Here is a 16,216-nt window from a genome sequence, read left to right as displayed (position 1 = left end):
AGCCTTTGGTTTTGAGATATCATCTGGGTCCAAAACTCCAGCTGCTTTTACATGAAAGACCTTCAGTGGCTCTCCTGGTACTCCTTTTTTGGGCCTCCCTATTCTTCATTGCTAAAGGGCTGCTAATGAATTAAGGATGGTGAGTGGCTCCACAGAGCCTAAATCAAACCAGGAAAGTAGAGTAAATTTGGGATCACACACAAAATGTTACCTGTATACATTCAGATTTGAAATTAAAATATGGTCTGTCCTTCTTGGGCTTCATCCTGTATGGTTAAATTTTTACCAAAAGAGTAAACAAATTAATAGGTACCCCCATCCCTCACCCCAGTTCTCACAATCACTTCTGGATTCTGCATCACGAAACTGTCCCTTTTTGTAAGGCTCCTTTTTAGGGTAGCTATCTGGAGGCAAATGTTTTGGAAATGAAAAAAAACCAAAACAAAACACCACTTTAAAAGTTATAGAAAACTTTTTGAAACTTTGGACTTTTGCAGACTTAGAAAGTGTTTCCTCAAGCAATATGAACGCGCTGCACTATCTGCATTTCAGCAGATAGTATTGCACTGATAAGTACTAGTGTAGTATCAGACATTAGAATGAACCAGAGGAGGTAATTATTTCCTCAAATCACCTGTGTTTTCCAGAAATCTTTCAGAACTAGTGCGGCAGGGTAAGCGCCAATCAAAGCTTCAGGTTTCTGGAGTTGTTTTTTCTTTCTTTGACAGATCTTTCACAGACACCAGCTCTCTGCTGAACACTTAGGGTAGAGTGGAAACTTCTTTTTACAGTGGAAACTTCTGTGGACTGGAAAAGATGAGAGTTTAAAGATTACGGGAAACCGAAGATTATTTTTAGGATTATACGTGACTGTGAATACTCATTGATATACATATAAAAGACAATAGTTACATGGGCAAGTTTGAGGCGCCGTACCTCCTTAATGAAAGAACACCAGTGTTAGGCTAGTTGTAGAAGTTATGCTGAGAGAGACCTTACTACCTTAAATTTCTGACTTTGCAAGAAAACCACCTAGAGCTACTGCATCACTGAATTGTAAGAAAACACTTGACCTTGTACGCCGCGGCCACAGCAGGAGAAAGCGGTTAAAGGAGCCAAGAGCGCTTCCACAGGCAGCGCCCCGGCCTGGCCGGAGCCTGCGGCGAGGCCGCAGCCGCGGCTCCCGGCCCGCCCCATGAAGGCGGCTTCGCCCTGAGAACCAGCTCGGGGCCGGCCCCGGGCAGCGCCCGCCCCGCCGCGCTGGGTGGGCCGGGCCGGGCCGGGCGGGGCGCGGCGCCGGGAGCGGAGCGGCGCGGGTCCGAGCGGGGCGCCGTCCTCGGCTGCGGGAACGGGTATTCTTTGCCGTGTATGGTTTCCTTTACCTATTCGGGTGTCTATTTTTGTTTTTCATCACAGGGATGTTTAATGTTTAGAAGGGCCACGTTTTCCAGCTTGGGATTGAGCGTTAAGTTAGCAAATGCCTCCTTCTAGCAACAGTTAGCTGTTAGAGGCGGCGAAGTAACCCGCTCGCAGCCTGGCTGAGGGAGGCGGGCGGCCGCAGCGCGGTGCCGGCGGTGGGGTCCCGCCCGGCAGCGAAGCGAGCCCCCCCAGGCGTGGCCTGGTCGCGGGGAGGCCGCGCGCCCAGAGAGTGGCCCGCGTAGTTTGGCGCGCAGGTGTTGGGACTCGCAGCTTTCGGGAGACACGTCCGTGTAAGGGGAGAGGGTACCTTACTGCGTCAGAACAAATAATTTTACATCAACTTATAGCTCATTTCATTCCTTCTCTGAAGGCTATTTTATTAACTTTAGCAGCAAATAACCTGTTTAATTAGATCAACTAGATTATTTTTAGGCATACGGTTTCTCCAGCGGTCAAGGTTAAAATCCAGTGGCTGAATAGTCTAATACAATGCAATGCTGAAAAGAAGTGCCTCAAAGCTAGCTAGGGTGAACTAATGCATGCCTTGCAGCTATTTGGCTTTCTAAGTCTGTTTTTTTTTTTGAATCATAAGCCTTCTCGGAAGGGCCCTGGCTTGGTATTTAAATGGTACCATGCATGATGTTTATGCTTGGGGGCTTGTGTTAATAGGCTCTTGGCAGTATTTTAGTGAACTGGATAAGAAACGAAACTGTCACGCTAGTATACTGTTTTTCTGATAAAACCGGAAGATCTGTGGCTAACTGAATTAAGACTTTCGTAAATCAGTTGCAGCGTATTTACTGACATGCATCAAGGTAAGGGAGATGTACCTGCGTTCTCCAGAGGAGAGAGGTGTTTATATCTCATCTGTACTCCCTTTGGGAGAGTGGGCCTAGGGCTATGAGTTAATACAGGACTCTGTCAGGGAAGGGCAAAACTTGGCAGCTTTTCCTGGCACAGGCTCCCTCGCGTAGCCCTAACCCAGAATAGCCCCAGTGAGGGGTGAGGTGCTGGGGGCCGGAGCCTGGTCCCCCCCTCCTCTCACCCTTCAGCACTCCAGCTGGGGGATATTGGGGAATGTTTGATCAGCAAATACCTCAGGTGATGTAGTAAGACGTGAAGAACCCTTATAATCCTAGCATAATTTAGGTCAGAAAGGATGACCTTTGGGGAGGTCATTTGGTCCATTCCTCTTAAAGCCATTCCGCTTAAAGCCAGCCTAAATTCAAGTTTAGATCAGATTGCTCAGGGCCTTTAAAAGCTTTTTGTATGATGTATGGAAAGATATACAGCTGCTGCTTCTGGAATACCATGGCCAGCTTAGTCACTCCAACACAACTTACTCTTGATTTACGTTGTGAATTCAGGTTGCAGCATGTGGCCAGCATAGCACAAGGGATTCACGCAGCTACTGTTTTTGTTGAACCAAAATTAATTCAGGAATGGACTTCTACTTGCTGAAGCACTTTCTTTTTATCTTTAATTCTGAAGAGTTTTAACTCTATTACAAAGAAATAACACTCTCCCTCTTTTGTATTAGTGGGAGCTAAATGCAAATACCTTTACTTTTCCCTGCTCAGTAAGTAATGTTTTAATGATTGTTCCCTGTATTTATTTTAAAACTGTTACTAAAACTAGTAACACCTAGCAGCATATAAAGTCTCATTTTATTAAACTGACATCAAAATGTAGGCTTCAAGTAATTGCTTTGTGTAATCCAGACATGGGTTACATGAAATGAAAACGTGAAAGGACCAACGTGTTTCTAAGTGATTGGTCTTCCCATTACTTTTCTTGACTGAGGTTTTACAAGGTGGCAATGTTCACGTGCATAACAAAGTGGCTAAACAATGTATTGTGCAATACAAAGGTTACAAAAGTTAGTTTTTCTTGTTCCTTCTGTATTTCAGTATTTTATAGTACTTCACAATCTTTGTAAATTATTTAGATGAAAAGCAGAGCATGACTGATGATAAGTTAGTCTTGGTGACTGAATTGGAAGTGGTAGAAGGAGTCCAGATAAAAAGCAATAGAAGAAAAGATACAATTTTAATAAAAGGAATCATTGTAACTATCTTCTTTAGCATCATGTCTGGTGAAATGGCAGTTGAACTTTGTAAAATCTTTATTGCTTTTCTAGCTATAGAGTGTATCAACATCTTCTAAATCCTAGATTGCCCAGTGGTGTATAAGTGTGGTTGTAGGGAGAAAAAAGATTCTACTATAAAGACTTTCTTTTAAATAAATCGTATGATTCTGTCTCTACTCTTCCTTTACCAAAGGGTTTGGTTGTAATTCTCAGTATTTCACTGAAGTTCAGGTAGCTGGAACATCTCACAGTATAAACTGATCTTTTGCTAGTTTAAATAATGTTTTTTTTATTCATCTTCGATTTGCGCTATTCCAACAAGCTGATAGTTTTGTCAACATATTTTAATGTGGTCATATATTAAACTTGTCACTCTATATTATCAACTGTGAGAGCTAGGCTTCTCTTCTTTCAGATTTTTAAATTAGATGTATGACTTTAAATTAATTCCTATTACTTTTTTTTAACCTGTATTCATATGGGGACCCAGAATCCAGTTAAAGTATGTAAAACAGGAGTGTGGTTTTGTTTGTAAAGTTAGTAAAGTAGAAGAAAAAATATATTAAAAAGAAACACTTTAAGACCAATTTGTTAAACAAAGAGGAGGATGTGTTTGAGTTGGGAAGTGAGTTAGATGCTACATCCTCCTGTGACATCTGCTTTTACTCTGGGAATGAAAAACAGGAAGGAACTGCTTTCAGTTTCATTCTCAGCTTTGAATGGCCATCCTCATTGAACTGAACTAGTTAGAAGAACCATAACAGACAAAAATATATTACCAGTTTAACTTGAACTGCATTCTTTTTAAAGAATAAGTGGCTCCTATACCATTCTTTTTTATAATTGCACTTAAGGATCTCTTGGCTATTTTGGACCTGTGTCTTTAATAGAAGTTGCTGCCATTGTCTTGCTTCTCTCTGTACCCCAGACACTGAAAGGAGTACCTCTCAAGGTTGGTGCTGGCATGAGTGAATATTCTTTCTGCTTTTTTTTCAACTCCTTTTGGCAACCCTGGAAGAGTAGAAAGAAAAAGACAAGCAGTTGGCCCCTTCACTCAAAATATTCTGCTGTGGAAGCTCACCCACCTGTGCAAACCCACGCTTCATTATCATGTGGAGACAAAACTTGCATACATGATATTTAGTGGTACCACTTCAGAAGTGGAATATCATAAAGAACTGACTATGTGGTAGCGTGGTGTCACGGCTGCTCCAGGATTTAGCCAAGCAGGTTTGGTAGTCAAGATCAATACACTAAACCAGTTGCTCTGAAATTTCTGCAGTAATTTGTTCATGTGAATTGCATGATGTGTCTGAGGTGCTGCACAATGGTGTCCTGCACTGCAATGAAATAGCTGCACATCCTGATGCTTTCCTCTGAGTTGAGGATGATTTCTGGTTACTCAAAGCATGAATGCAGGCATAGGTAATTCAGATTTATGTTGTGGTGGAGATATAGCCTAGAAGGAAGCTGAAATAATTAAAGGTATTCTAGGTTGTATTTGTAATTCAACTTTCCCATATAGTTTAGACAGGTAAGTATCTTTTATCAGTAATAAATAGAGAACACTAAATATCTCTTGTGTGAAATTATATATTAAAATCCCCATGAAATAAAAATGTTGTTTTGCAGAACAATTATAAGCAGCTCCACAACAATGGAAGGTGAGTAAAATATGAACAAAATGCCATCTTCTGTTAATATCAAAGATAACATGGGTCCTTCTGAGGTGTTCGAGCAATATTAGCTTAGCTATTAGCTTACCTTCTGATTTTATGAGATATGTATGAATGTTTTAAATGGAAATTATTTACATTTTAAAATTGAATAATTTACAAAACATACAGCTTACTTTTTCAGCTCTTAATTTCTGAAGTTAAACAAAAAGTAAATAAGTGATATTGCAGTTCAAGTTATTTCTTCTTACAAACTGAGCTTGGTAAATGTTTTTATATCCTTAACCTTCTGAGTCTGCTGGTGAGGCATTAGTATGGTTCTAACTTGAAGAAATTGGGAGAAAATGTTTTATATAGTGGTAAATGGCTTATTAGCAGTCTGTTCTGTGCAGGAGGGCAGCCTGTCAGTTCTCTGGCAATTCTCGGAATTAAAGCCTCCTTCTAAATATAAATGAACAAAGGCACCTCTGCTCCAGACAGAGTGAACTGACCCTGTGTGAGCAGGGGTTGGACTAGGTGACCTCAAAGGGTCTGTTCCAAGCCAAATTATTCTGTGACATCTTCATGACATCATGTGCAATACCTGCCTTTTTTCTCCTTTAAGTTATACTGATGTTTAATATACATACTGTGCATAAATGCGAGCTTGTTATACAGTTTTTGCTGTACAGAAAACAGCTGCTTAATATTGTTATGTGTCTACTCTGAAAAAGGAAGCATTGTTGGGGATCTTTTATCCTAGGGTAGGAGGAAACAAGCAATACTCAGAGCATATGTTCCGTTTTTCCAGCACATAAACCTGCACCAGCACCTGGATTTTCAAACATTAACTATGGAATGGGAAATCAAGTCCCCTATGGCTACCCTCAGCATGCACCTGGGACTTACCAAGGTAGGTTGCTTGGCTACAGATCTGCTATACCATTAGGAAATAAGCACGGGAACTAGGAGGTTTCACAAGGGAGACGATCTCTGATTTAATTTTTTGCTATTAATTCTGTAGAGTTTCTGTTAATTCAATTTTGCTGAAAAGTCATCTTCTTTCCTACTACATTAGTATGGGCTGAGCAGTATCGACAGTGGTAGGAGTTAAAAATGTTGGATGTTCCTCAGCGGTCCCTGTGGGGAGTTTGTTAGGGAGGTGTTATTGATGCAAAGCAATTAATGCATGGCAACTTCTTGCTGATGATCAGATTTCTTAATTAACATGTTATTTCAGTATTTCACTTTATTTTTTCTCTAGAAATACAGAACTGAAGAAAGAACTGTTTTCCTCCATGCTGGTCTCTACGTATTCTGTTCCTGTTTCCTGTTCTGTTGCTGTACTTTCCATGTGGTTATACCTTACACTTTCACTTCATTTGTTTTTCTCCTCTTCTGTCTCATTTTCTGCTCCACATTTAAAACGCAGAACTCCTTAATAGTGTCTCGTGTTCTGGCAATTAATTGTTTTCTGAAGAACCAAATTGCAATCAGGCTCAAAGCATAAGTTGCACAAAGTCCAAAAAGTTTGGCCTAAGTTACCCGGCTGTTCGTAAGCTGAAGCTTGCGCATCTTGTGGCAAGGCGATCTGAGGTCTGTAAGTACAGTTAGCTTCAGCATGGAATGAGCACGTGCTGCCTGTGTGATGAAGGTCGGGGAGAATTTTTCCATTTGAATAATTGTATGTGCACACACATGCAAGAGCAGTAGATAATCAGTTTGTGTGTATTAAATGAGGCAAAATATATTTCTTGTTCTGTAATTTTCAATAGCAACTTCAGCAGCTTCAGCTACAAGGTCATAAAGCACCTCTGTAGCAAAGACTGTGTTGCTGTGGGACGGTAGTCAGGCAAGGCAGGGCTCTGCGCACAGCCTGGGGATGTGGTGCGGGTTGTGAGCACTAAGGCAGTGCTGCCTGTGCTGTCTGGTGGGGTGCTGAGCATCTAGACCCTGGAGTGCTTCATGAGAGCTTGTGTTGCCTATTGGGTGCTAACTGGAGAAGACTTACTTGGCATTCGCAAAACGTGGAATTATTTCCTCCTTTACTGTGCACCTCCCCCATGAAGGAGTTGTGGATTTCCTGAGTTTTGAAAGAGAATCCATTAAACAAATGCGAAAGTGCAGTTTTTAGATCACGCTCATCTGGTGTGATGAAAACTGCAGATGAACTTTGCTAACAGGACATTTCCTATCACATAAGTAGAAGGTATAATTCCAGGAAAACTTTGTCTTAAAATTCTTCTTTTGCCTAACTGACAACTTGTAAATGCCAGTACTTATCATGTACTTTAAGGTACTCTGTGTTCTCTACTTAGAAATAACCATTTATATATTTCTAATTTTTGAATTGCCTATCTTTGTGTGAACAATATTTCTGCTATGTTCAAGAATGATGCATTTATTTATTTTGTTTGGTTTTGTCTGGAGGGGTTAGAACATCCCAATCCAGTGTAACTTCCTTCATGAAAGTAGTAGTATTCATAACTGAAATATAATGTAGGTATAAGGATCTTCATAGTTCAAAAGAGTGAACAAATTAATCTTTTGAAGATCCATGGGGCAATTTTCTTCCAATGTCTAAGTTTGACAGCTGCCTGACTTTTACCACACCAGGTGCCGCAGGCGCGGGGAGCTATGGCTTCCAGGTAGACACCATGGGAGTCCCGGCAGGACTTGCTGTTCCACCCATCCAGAACCAGCCCATCATGAAGGAGGGTACAATCTGGATGCCCATCCCTCCGCCTCTTCCTAACTGCCCTCTTGGACTAGAATACCTCACACAGGTACCTGCACCCTTCCTCATTCCCCAGAGAACAGGTATTCACCTGAGAAGCAGCCTGCATCCATGAAGAAGCAAAAAAAGCATCTGGCTTTGTTGCAGCTGCACGGGTTGCTGCTTTTGGGCTGCTACGTGAAGCCTTTTGTAATGTGATTGATGCATGTTTGAATGTGGACGTGCCTGTTATAGCTGCAGCACTTCATGGAGTACTCTCCTGCCAAGTGAGATGCTAAAGCACCGGGGCACAGGGCTATCATACATCCTTTCCATTTCTGAAGCTACTGTTTGTGAGCTGTAATGTGATTTGGCAAGGTGTATATAATAAATGTATATAATATGGGCAACTGTAGCACATTAGAGGTGCTTAATTTTCAACGTGATGCTTTCTTCACACCTCTTTGTAATGTTGTTAGGAGAGGCGCTAGTCAGACTTCACGACGTAGAGAATGCTAATAGCAAAATAAGAATTGTTTCTGCATTACAGAATATGTCCTTGTACTGTAAAAGTACAGTTCATCTCATCACTGGGAGCAAATATGAAGGCTTAACACTGACGTATTGTTGCTAGCTTTGCAAATTGCTCAAAATAAAAAGAAAAGAAGCACCAGTGAGGAGAGGCTGACTTTTCCAGAGTTCCACTCAGAGTTGAGCAGTAGCTGAGCTTTTGCTCTAACGTATCTCAGTTTCCTGCTTTTGTCTGTCCAGACTCCTGATGTAGGCATCTGGGATATGTGGTGATGGGATGTAGGAGGCTCTGCCAGGCTCCGTAGCTGAGCTACCCCGAGTCCTGAAAGGAGCACATGCACATTAGCCCTGTGTGCTTGTAACCAGACCAGCCTGGGTACAGCTTCTGCCATCTGCTCCAGTGCTCCGAAACTGCTCGGCTAAATTGACACAGGACAAGACAGGACGGGGGGACATGAGCTACTTCCCATAGCTTCACTGGTATATGATCTGCCTCTAAACAATGTATTGATCCATAAATCTGCATTCTGAAATGAAACAGCAACACTGCTTAAAATTAGATTTCTCTTAGTTGTTAACTTCTTAACTATTTATTCTGTTTAATTTTTCAACCACAAACAGATTGACCAGATATTAATTCATCAGCAAATTGAACTTCTTGAGAGTAAGTGCAAAGTATTTATAGCAGAGAAATGTTTAAACCTAATAATCCTGAGAAGGGTAAAATTTAGACTTTCTTTGACACTACATATTTAAGGTGGATCACCACCTTTCTCTTTCTTGCCTCTGTATTCTGTCTGAATTCCAGCAGAAGTTGTGGAGGAGAGGAAGGAGAAAAAGGGATTTTAAGCAGGTTGTAGATCTTAAAAGATGCATAGCAGTGCAACTGAATAATCTTGGTAGCTATTTATAGCTGAAGTCACGCATTTCCCATGTTATTCATTCATATGATTTCTATTTGTCTCTCTTCCCTACTTAAAGATCTTTTCTGTCCTCTCTTACTCCATCTAATTCCATAGGCTGGCATGCAGCTCCCATCCCTGCTGTTTTAGCGAATTGAACTGCTATCCTTCTGCTCCCCTCATTCCATTCACTTTAAGAATATCAAAGTCATCGTATCAGGGTCTTTCAAATAGAAGAAATAATATGGACCATCCACCTTGGCTGACACCTAATGCTGCTGCATTTTCTTTCCATAATGCTTCAAAGAGTGCTTTCATTTGTTTGAGAAATTAATTAAAATACCTGACCTTTTCTATTTGTGCTGCTGTGAATCTTGACTGTGAGGCTTTTTTTGTGGCCTTCTCATTCTGAATGTATTTGTGCCCTCTAGAGCCCTTTTCTTGCTTCACCCTCAAATTCAGAAGTTTCTTTAATTTTCATCTCTTCAGCTCTTCCCCGGGGAATATTCTGTGCTGGGTTATTTATAATTGTGCTGTTTGCTCTGGCAGTAGGTGGCCGTGTCTGGTGGGAGGGGACTGATGGACATCACCGTGCTCTTCCCGTGTTGTTGTGTTCATGGTGGCTTCTCCTCCCTGAACTCCTCCATCAGGCTGCTCTGCTTGAAGGTCCTTCCCCACCACTTCCCTTTGCCAGTAGCTGCCTCTGACAGATTTTGAGCGAGGCCTGCCTTCCCAAAGCGTAGCTTTAGGGTTAGCACGGTGACTTTTCTGACCAGATGCACCTCAGAAATTTAACAGTTCTGTTCCTGTTTTTCAGTTTTGACTGGCTTTGAAACAAACAACAAATATGAAATTAAGAATACGCTGGGGCAAAGGGTGTACTTTGCAGCAGAGGACACTGACTGCTGTACCAGGAATTGTTGTGGGCCATCACGACCCTTCACCATCCGGATTATAGACAACCTGGGCCACGAGGTGATAACGCTGCAGAGACCCCTCCGGTGTTCTTCGTGCTGCTTTCCCTGCTGCTTACAGGAGGTGAGTTGCTCCCTCTCACCATCTTCCTTCATGGGGGACATGGTCCACCTGCGCAGTTTTAGGATGGCGTTGTCTTGCATCAGGAGGGGAGGTGAAAGAAGTCAGGTTTTGCCTGTGAGTTGTGGGGAGAGAGTTCTGTGGGATTTGTGCATGGGTCCTTGGTCTGGGAAGAAGCAAGTGTGCTGCAACACTTAGATTCGCTCTGGCTGCTACTGATTATGGTAGTAAAAAAATCTGATTCAACAGCATGTCAGGGAACTTGTGGCTAGTGCCGAAATCTGCGCTGGAGATGGACTTGCAATGTAAGAGTTTGGCAATGGCTTTCATAAAATAACAGCTAGAGTTTTCACTTCACTGCTGTGAAAGCTATAGTGAGATTCAACACATGAGATGATGAGCTTTTTTTAATATTAAAATAATTATGGGGTGATGCAACTTCTGAAACTTCAAATCTGAGCCTACTCAGAGCTCTTACTGAGGGATTAGTTGTAGCTGCATCCTGCAATGTCTTCACTGAATGCTTTCAGGATGCTCACAGCCTTTATTTCACCAGACTTTGATCTTTAGCTGTAGATGCATAGCTTGTGTGCTCCACAGCCTTAGGAGTATCTTATTGTTTTCAGTGAAGGCAAAAGTTGCATATGAGGTCTGCAATTTGCGTGCCGTTTTCTGAAAACATTCACAGAAAGCCCCATGCAGCTTCACTCTTTCCTCTAATTCTGTTACCACCCAGTCAGTCCCCGTAATTGCTGCCGCTGGTAACGGGTATTGCCGAACATTAGTGGTACAAGGGGCGGGTAAGGGTAGAGATGTTTCTAAGAGATTTAATCTCACTAAGTCTGACCCTATTTCATTTCCTGCAAAACTCCATGCTGTCCCATCTGGGGGTTTCCACACCCGTCCATACAGTATGCTAAATCCCAGAATGTCAGTGAGTGCTGTACCAACTAATATCTCTGCCTCGGTTAGTCTTTGTTCTCCTGGCAGCCAGAGTGAAACTTTCCCCATAGTGCATTCCTTTTCCACACCATCGATTCCTGTGAATTTAACCCCGCGCTGGCCAGGTTGTATGCGATCTTGGGTGTTTGCTGCACATAATTTGAGACTATCAGGAAGACCATGAATAAGAGGGGTTAATCGTGCCAGGTCGACAGGAGCCAGCATCAGGAATTTCCTTAACTTGCCTCTTTCATACATTGCCTGTATGCAGGCTGCATTCTGTACTGATGCAGCCAGATCAGAGAAGCCAGTAGCTTTAATCTCCAGTGGTTCTTCTCTCTCCTGAGGATCTATACCACCTGCCCAGTATGCAGCCTGTGCAGTTAAGGAGTAGCTATGGTTTTCCGGCATGGAGGTTAAGAATACTCCTGGCCCCCAATAGCTTCCAGCTTCTTCCTCACTGAACATAATTTGGTCTCCTCCTTGAAGAGAAACGCGCCACACATACTCAGCTTTTGATTCTCCTGGCCGCCTTGGGAATTTCTCCTGTATCTTCAGTAACTCTGCTGGTGACCATGGAATTGTTTGCACAGTAATGCAGGTTCCATCGTCGTCACCGACAGTGGTCTTGGTTTTAATCAGAGGTCTCAAAGGAACTGGTTCTGGTGCGGGATCAGGGGTTTCTGCAATCTCATCATCGCTATCAAGCCAAATATCCCTGTCCCAGGTCTCAGAGTCTGTACAGGGCATTAATCTGCAAATCTGCTTTATTGGGGTGGAAGGTAGTACTTTATCTATCAGCCAATTCAACCTTTTCAACTGCAGTTTAAGATAATTATTTTCACTCACAAGTTCATCAACTCGGGTTCCTAGTTTTTTTGCCTGTCTCTCTCTCAAAGGCCAATGATGATTTTAATACTGCACTTTCTTATTTTAAAGCTGTATATTCTACATTTGAAATTTGTTGGGGAGCAGGGGATTCCTTCACTTCTTGCTGAGCACAAGACCAACGGGCTCCTAGCACCACAGAAATTACACTCTGTTTGCTCCCAGCCTTTGCGCAGCCTGACACTGCTCAATCCGTTCCGCGACACTCTCTCCATCCCTCCAAAATGTTTGAGCCCACTCCCTCCCAGCCTGGGAAGGGGCGCATTTGTGTTTTTGCAGCAATTTATCCATGGTAATCCTGCCGACTATGCCAATTTTCTGTTGCGTTAATAGTAGGAGTCTGAGGAGTGGCTGGGGGAGACCCTACCGTTGAGTCACGAAGTTCAGACAAGACTCGCTTTCTAAACTCCTTCTCAGAGAGGAGTCTAGGTGTGGCTAAGTCCAGTCTTAGTCTCAGACTTGGTCAACAGTTTATTTTCTAAGGATTTCTCACCTGTCAGCCGCACCCTACCCTGCAAGCTTCTTCCATGCTGTGCCTTTTCTAAAAACATAAGTTCAATTTCTAAGTCACGCCCAGCGATTATTCCACAGCCCCATGCAGCTTCATTTACTGGAAAGCCAGATTGTTGGGGAAAAAATAAGTTGTGTTTGGTTTGTGTGCTAGTGTGAACTTTGTCTAACAAGCATATCAAAGCATGGACATTCACGTCGAGGTTTTCTTTTTCCTGTGAAGCTGGAAGTCCAGGCGCCTCCAGGAACACCAGTTGGCTATGTTGTCCAGAACTGGCATGCCTGCCTGCCAAAGTTTACCATTCAAAATGAGAAAAGAATGGATATACTGAAAATTATTGGCCCATGTGTTGTCTGCAGCTGTTTTGAGGACATTAATTTTGAGGTATGCAATGCTAAAAATTGTTTGTATCTCTCTTCTTTCAACTTAATACCTGTCAACTGAACCGTAGTATATATGAAGCAATTAGTACATAATCTTTTAATGCTAGTATAATCAGCTCACTTCTCTAGATCTAGATTACATTAGATAAGCCAGACAAACTCCAGAAATGACATCTTAAAACCACTTATCAGTGATCAATGAGACTGATTCCCTGTGGTTGCACACAAATCTCTTAACTGAAATATTTAGCAGCAAAATCTTTTTGAATCTATTATGTTAGACACTAACAAAAAATGTTATTCTTAGCTGTATGAGGTATTTATTAAAATGAGTTCCTATAACCACTCATTTAATCATTTAATAATCATTCAATGACCAAGTAAATCAAGATAATTTAGACCTAAAATATAGATTTGAATGACTGAAGAGTTACAACTTTCACTTAAAAATAATAGTAATTAATGCATCATTATTTTTGTGCACATTAAGGAGTAGATACACTAGGCTACCATTTAAAATGATGTTGCAGATAGTTGTTAAAGCAAATTTAGTATAATTTTATTTTGGGGACTAGGCTTTCACATGAACCTAAAGACTTGACCTAACTTTAGGAAACATAATTTTGGCAAAGGGCTAATCTCTGCTTTGGAACAGAAGAACATAATTTGTTTAATTTTCACTTGAGCAGTTCCTGATACATGGCAGGAGAAACTAATTCACTCTCTTGGCTAAAAGACAACACTTCCAGCAGAGTGTGTGTGTGTGTGTGCGCGCGCGCGTGCGGTAGCTGTCTTCCAATGCCATTAAAGCATTGAACTCCACAGTCAGATTTAGAATTAAGTCCATGTCTGTGCTACTTAAGACTGACTTTCTGATAGTCAGGATTGCCTTTTGGTACAAACAGTTGCATTCAATGACTGCATTAATTCAAATGACACAATCTGAAGCTTTCAAATGGATCTGTCATGAAAAGGATTTGGGAATATTACGAATGACAGATTTGATGTTGGTTTTTTATTTTTATATTAAACTAGGTGAAGTCTGTGGATGAGACTTCTACTGTTGGGAGGATTTCTAAGCAGTGGACTGGGTTTTTGAAAGAAGCCTTTACAGATGCAGACAACTTTGGAATCACATTCCCAATGGACCTTGATGTAAAAATGAAAGCTGTCATGATCGGTGCTTGCTTCCTCATTGTAAGTCTGTCGTTCACTAATACTTGAATACTGACTTTTTCATCTCCATGTTTCAACTGTGCTGGTAAAGTATTTGACTCTGAGCTCCTTGAAGTGGGTGGCAGCTTGTTGTGAACTTTCTGTGTGTAGAACTAACCACAGAGGGCAACAAAGAATTATCTCGGGCAATAAGCTTATTCTAGACTACATGAAGTGCTAACTGTTCTTAAGGAGAGCTTCATGTTTGGTGGGACTGAGAAACTCTGTAAAGGGAAGACTTCTTACAGACACATTAGCAGGGACCAGCATGTTTATGTGTGTGGTGAAACCAGAAAAGCGCAGATCAGCAATAGCCAAGAGACCCATGCAAAGCCAGAGCAGCTTGCTGAGCTGGTGAACTGGACAGCTGAATGCTGCAGCCAGTTCCTTCCGACTCTCCTTCTTGGAAGTATGTGAAGCACTGAACTGAGCAGGATTAAATGCTCTCAGGGGAGTAATTTCCAATGGGAGGGACTTCTGTGGAGGCAAAGCACATCTAACTAGATACAGTGCTTTTCAGCTGCACTCTGACTCTGCCACGTCAAATACTGCAGTGCAGCTCACTTTTGCTTTTTGAAAACAGTGTGCAACACACTTGTATTTCCATGTACCTGTGCAATTCAGCATCAGGCACCATTTCAAAAAGTGCAGTGCTTTGCTGGCAGGGCTGTAGAGGGGGAGGAAAGGGGCATGTGGAGCACCTTGAGTTTGGGAAGTTCTGACCAGCCTCTAACTTGTGCATGAAGTACAGCGTTAGTGAGTGTGAGCAACCCAGGACTCCAGACACAGAAAATGAAGCCCCCATGATGATAGACTCCAGTTTGAGGTGAAATTGAAGGGACTGAGTCAGGTTGAACAAAGCCAGGGCAGGAATCCTGAGTAAAGGAAGCATACCTTCGGCTAGTGATAATATAGTTTCCATGTAGGTCTTTCACCACCTTTCTCTGTGGGTGTCCTATTCTGAGGGACCCCAGCGATGGAGAGAGGTGTCTCCACCTTCTCATCATTTGAGGTTTCTGAGAGGAGGGTGCTTTGAATACCTTGCAAAGCAACCAGGAGATCTCTGAACTAGGAACCGTATTTAAGAAGCATTTGTTTTGTTTGCTTTTTGTTTTCTCCTTAGGACTTCATGTTTTTTGAGCATGCTGGTGATAACCAACAGCGAGCAGGAGTTTGGCAATGAAATCTAGAACTTTTATATAGAAGGAAGAAGAACATAAATCTCCCAACTTGCCAGTAGATTGCAGACCTTCAGTAAGGATGAGAGAAATGTGCATCTTATGCTTGTAGTTAAATTCCTGCAAACTACAAGTTTTATGGTCTTTTTTTCTTTTTTTGGTAATCTGATGAAATAATCTGTGGTATTCAAATAACCGTTTGTACAGATTAATACTGTAATTTCTAGGAATATATAGCACCTTTTTTCCGAGAAACTTGGAATTGTAAAATAATTTCTTATGGTTACTTTACTCCCTAAAAAAGAGGACTACTTCTATATTTAGTATTAATATAAGTAGTGAGCCTAATAAAGAGGTCCTAATCTCTTTCCTGTGTATCCTTCTTTGATACTTTTACCTTGGTGTTCACATTCTGTTGTTTAGAACTTCTTATCAAATATATACGTTCAAAACAAAGTAATCTAAGTGAACAGAACTATTAGAAATCAGTGTAAAATTGTATTAATCTAGTGATAAATCTGCTGTCAAATATGACTCTTTTAGTGTGACTTAGTTTCATAATTTGGGTTGTTTTGAAACTTAAGGCTTTGATTTTCACCAACAGAATTTTAGAGGAGACAGGAAACAAATGACTGTGGTTGCTTCTGTTTAATAATCCTTTAGTAATTGCTTTGTGCATTGGTGCATTTTTTTTCTTGAGGCAAGGAAAAAGTAGTTAGTTACTTTTCTGTTTCTCCACTCCTCTTTCCTCT

General features: G+C 41.7%; 1 protein-coding gene across 7 annotated transcripts; it reads left to right on the top strand.

The window, feature by feature from the left end:
• The first annotated feature begins 1,038 nt into the window (after window positions 1-1,038).
• Window positions 1,039-15,831, top strand: PLSCR1 (phospholipid scramblase 1). Of its 7 annotated transcripts, XM_075098881.1 has the most exons (10): window positions 1,288-1,366; window positions 4,363-4,460; window positions 5,141-5,172; window positions 5,975-6,076; window positions 7,780-7,949; window positions 9,032-9,074; window positions 10,130-10,350; window positions 12,911-13,072; window positions 14,107-14,268; window positions 15,410-15,831. In XM_075098881.1, the coding sequence occupies exons 3-10, from the start codon at window positions 5,166-5,168 to the stop codon at window positions 15,467-15,469; spliced, it is 927 nt and encodes a 308-aa protein (XP_074954982.1). In that variant the 5' UTR covers window positions 1,288-1,366; window positions 4,363-4,460; window positions 5,141-5,165; the 3' UTR covers window positions 15,470-15,831. The 7 variants fall into 7 exon arrangements, with proteins under 7 accessions (XP_074954984.1, XP_074954985.1, XP_074954987.1 ...); XM_075098883.1 differs by lacking the exons at window positions 1,288-1,366; window positions 4,363-4,460 and adding an exon at window positions 1,039-1,056; XM_075098884.1 differs by lacking the exon at window positions 4,363-4,460 and having other exon boundaries at window positions 1,111-1,352.
• The last annotated feature ends 385 nt before the right edge of the window (window positions 15,832-16,216 follow it).

This window comes from Phalacrocorax aristotelis, chromosome 7 (genome assembly GCF_949628215.1).
Source record: "Phalacrocorax aristotelis chromosome 7, bGulAri2.1, whole genome shotgun sequence".
Classification (NCBI taxonomy): Eukaryota; Metazoa; Chordata; class Aves; order Suliformes; family Phalacrocoracidae; genus Phalacrocorax; species Phalacrocorax aristotelis.
The sequence above is the reverse complement of the archived record's forward strand: the minus strand, read 5'-3'. Positions and strand labels throughout refer to the sequence as shown.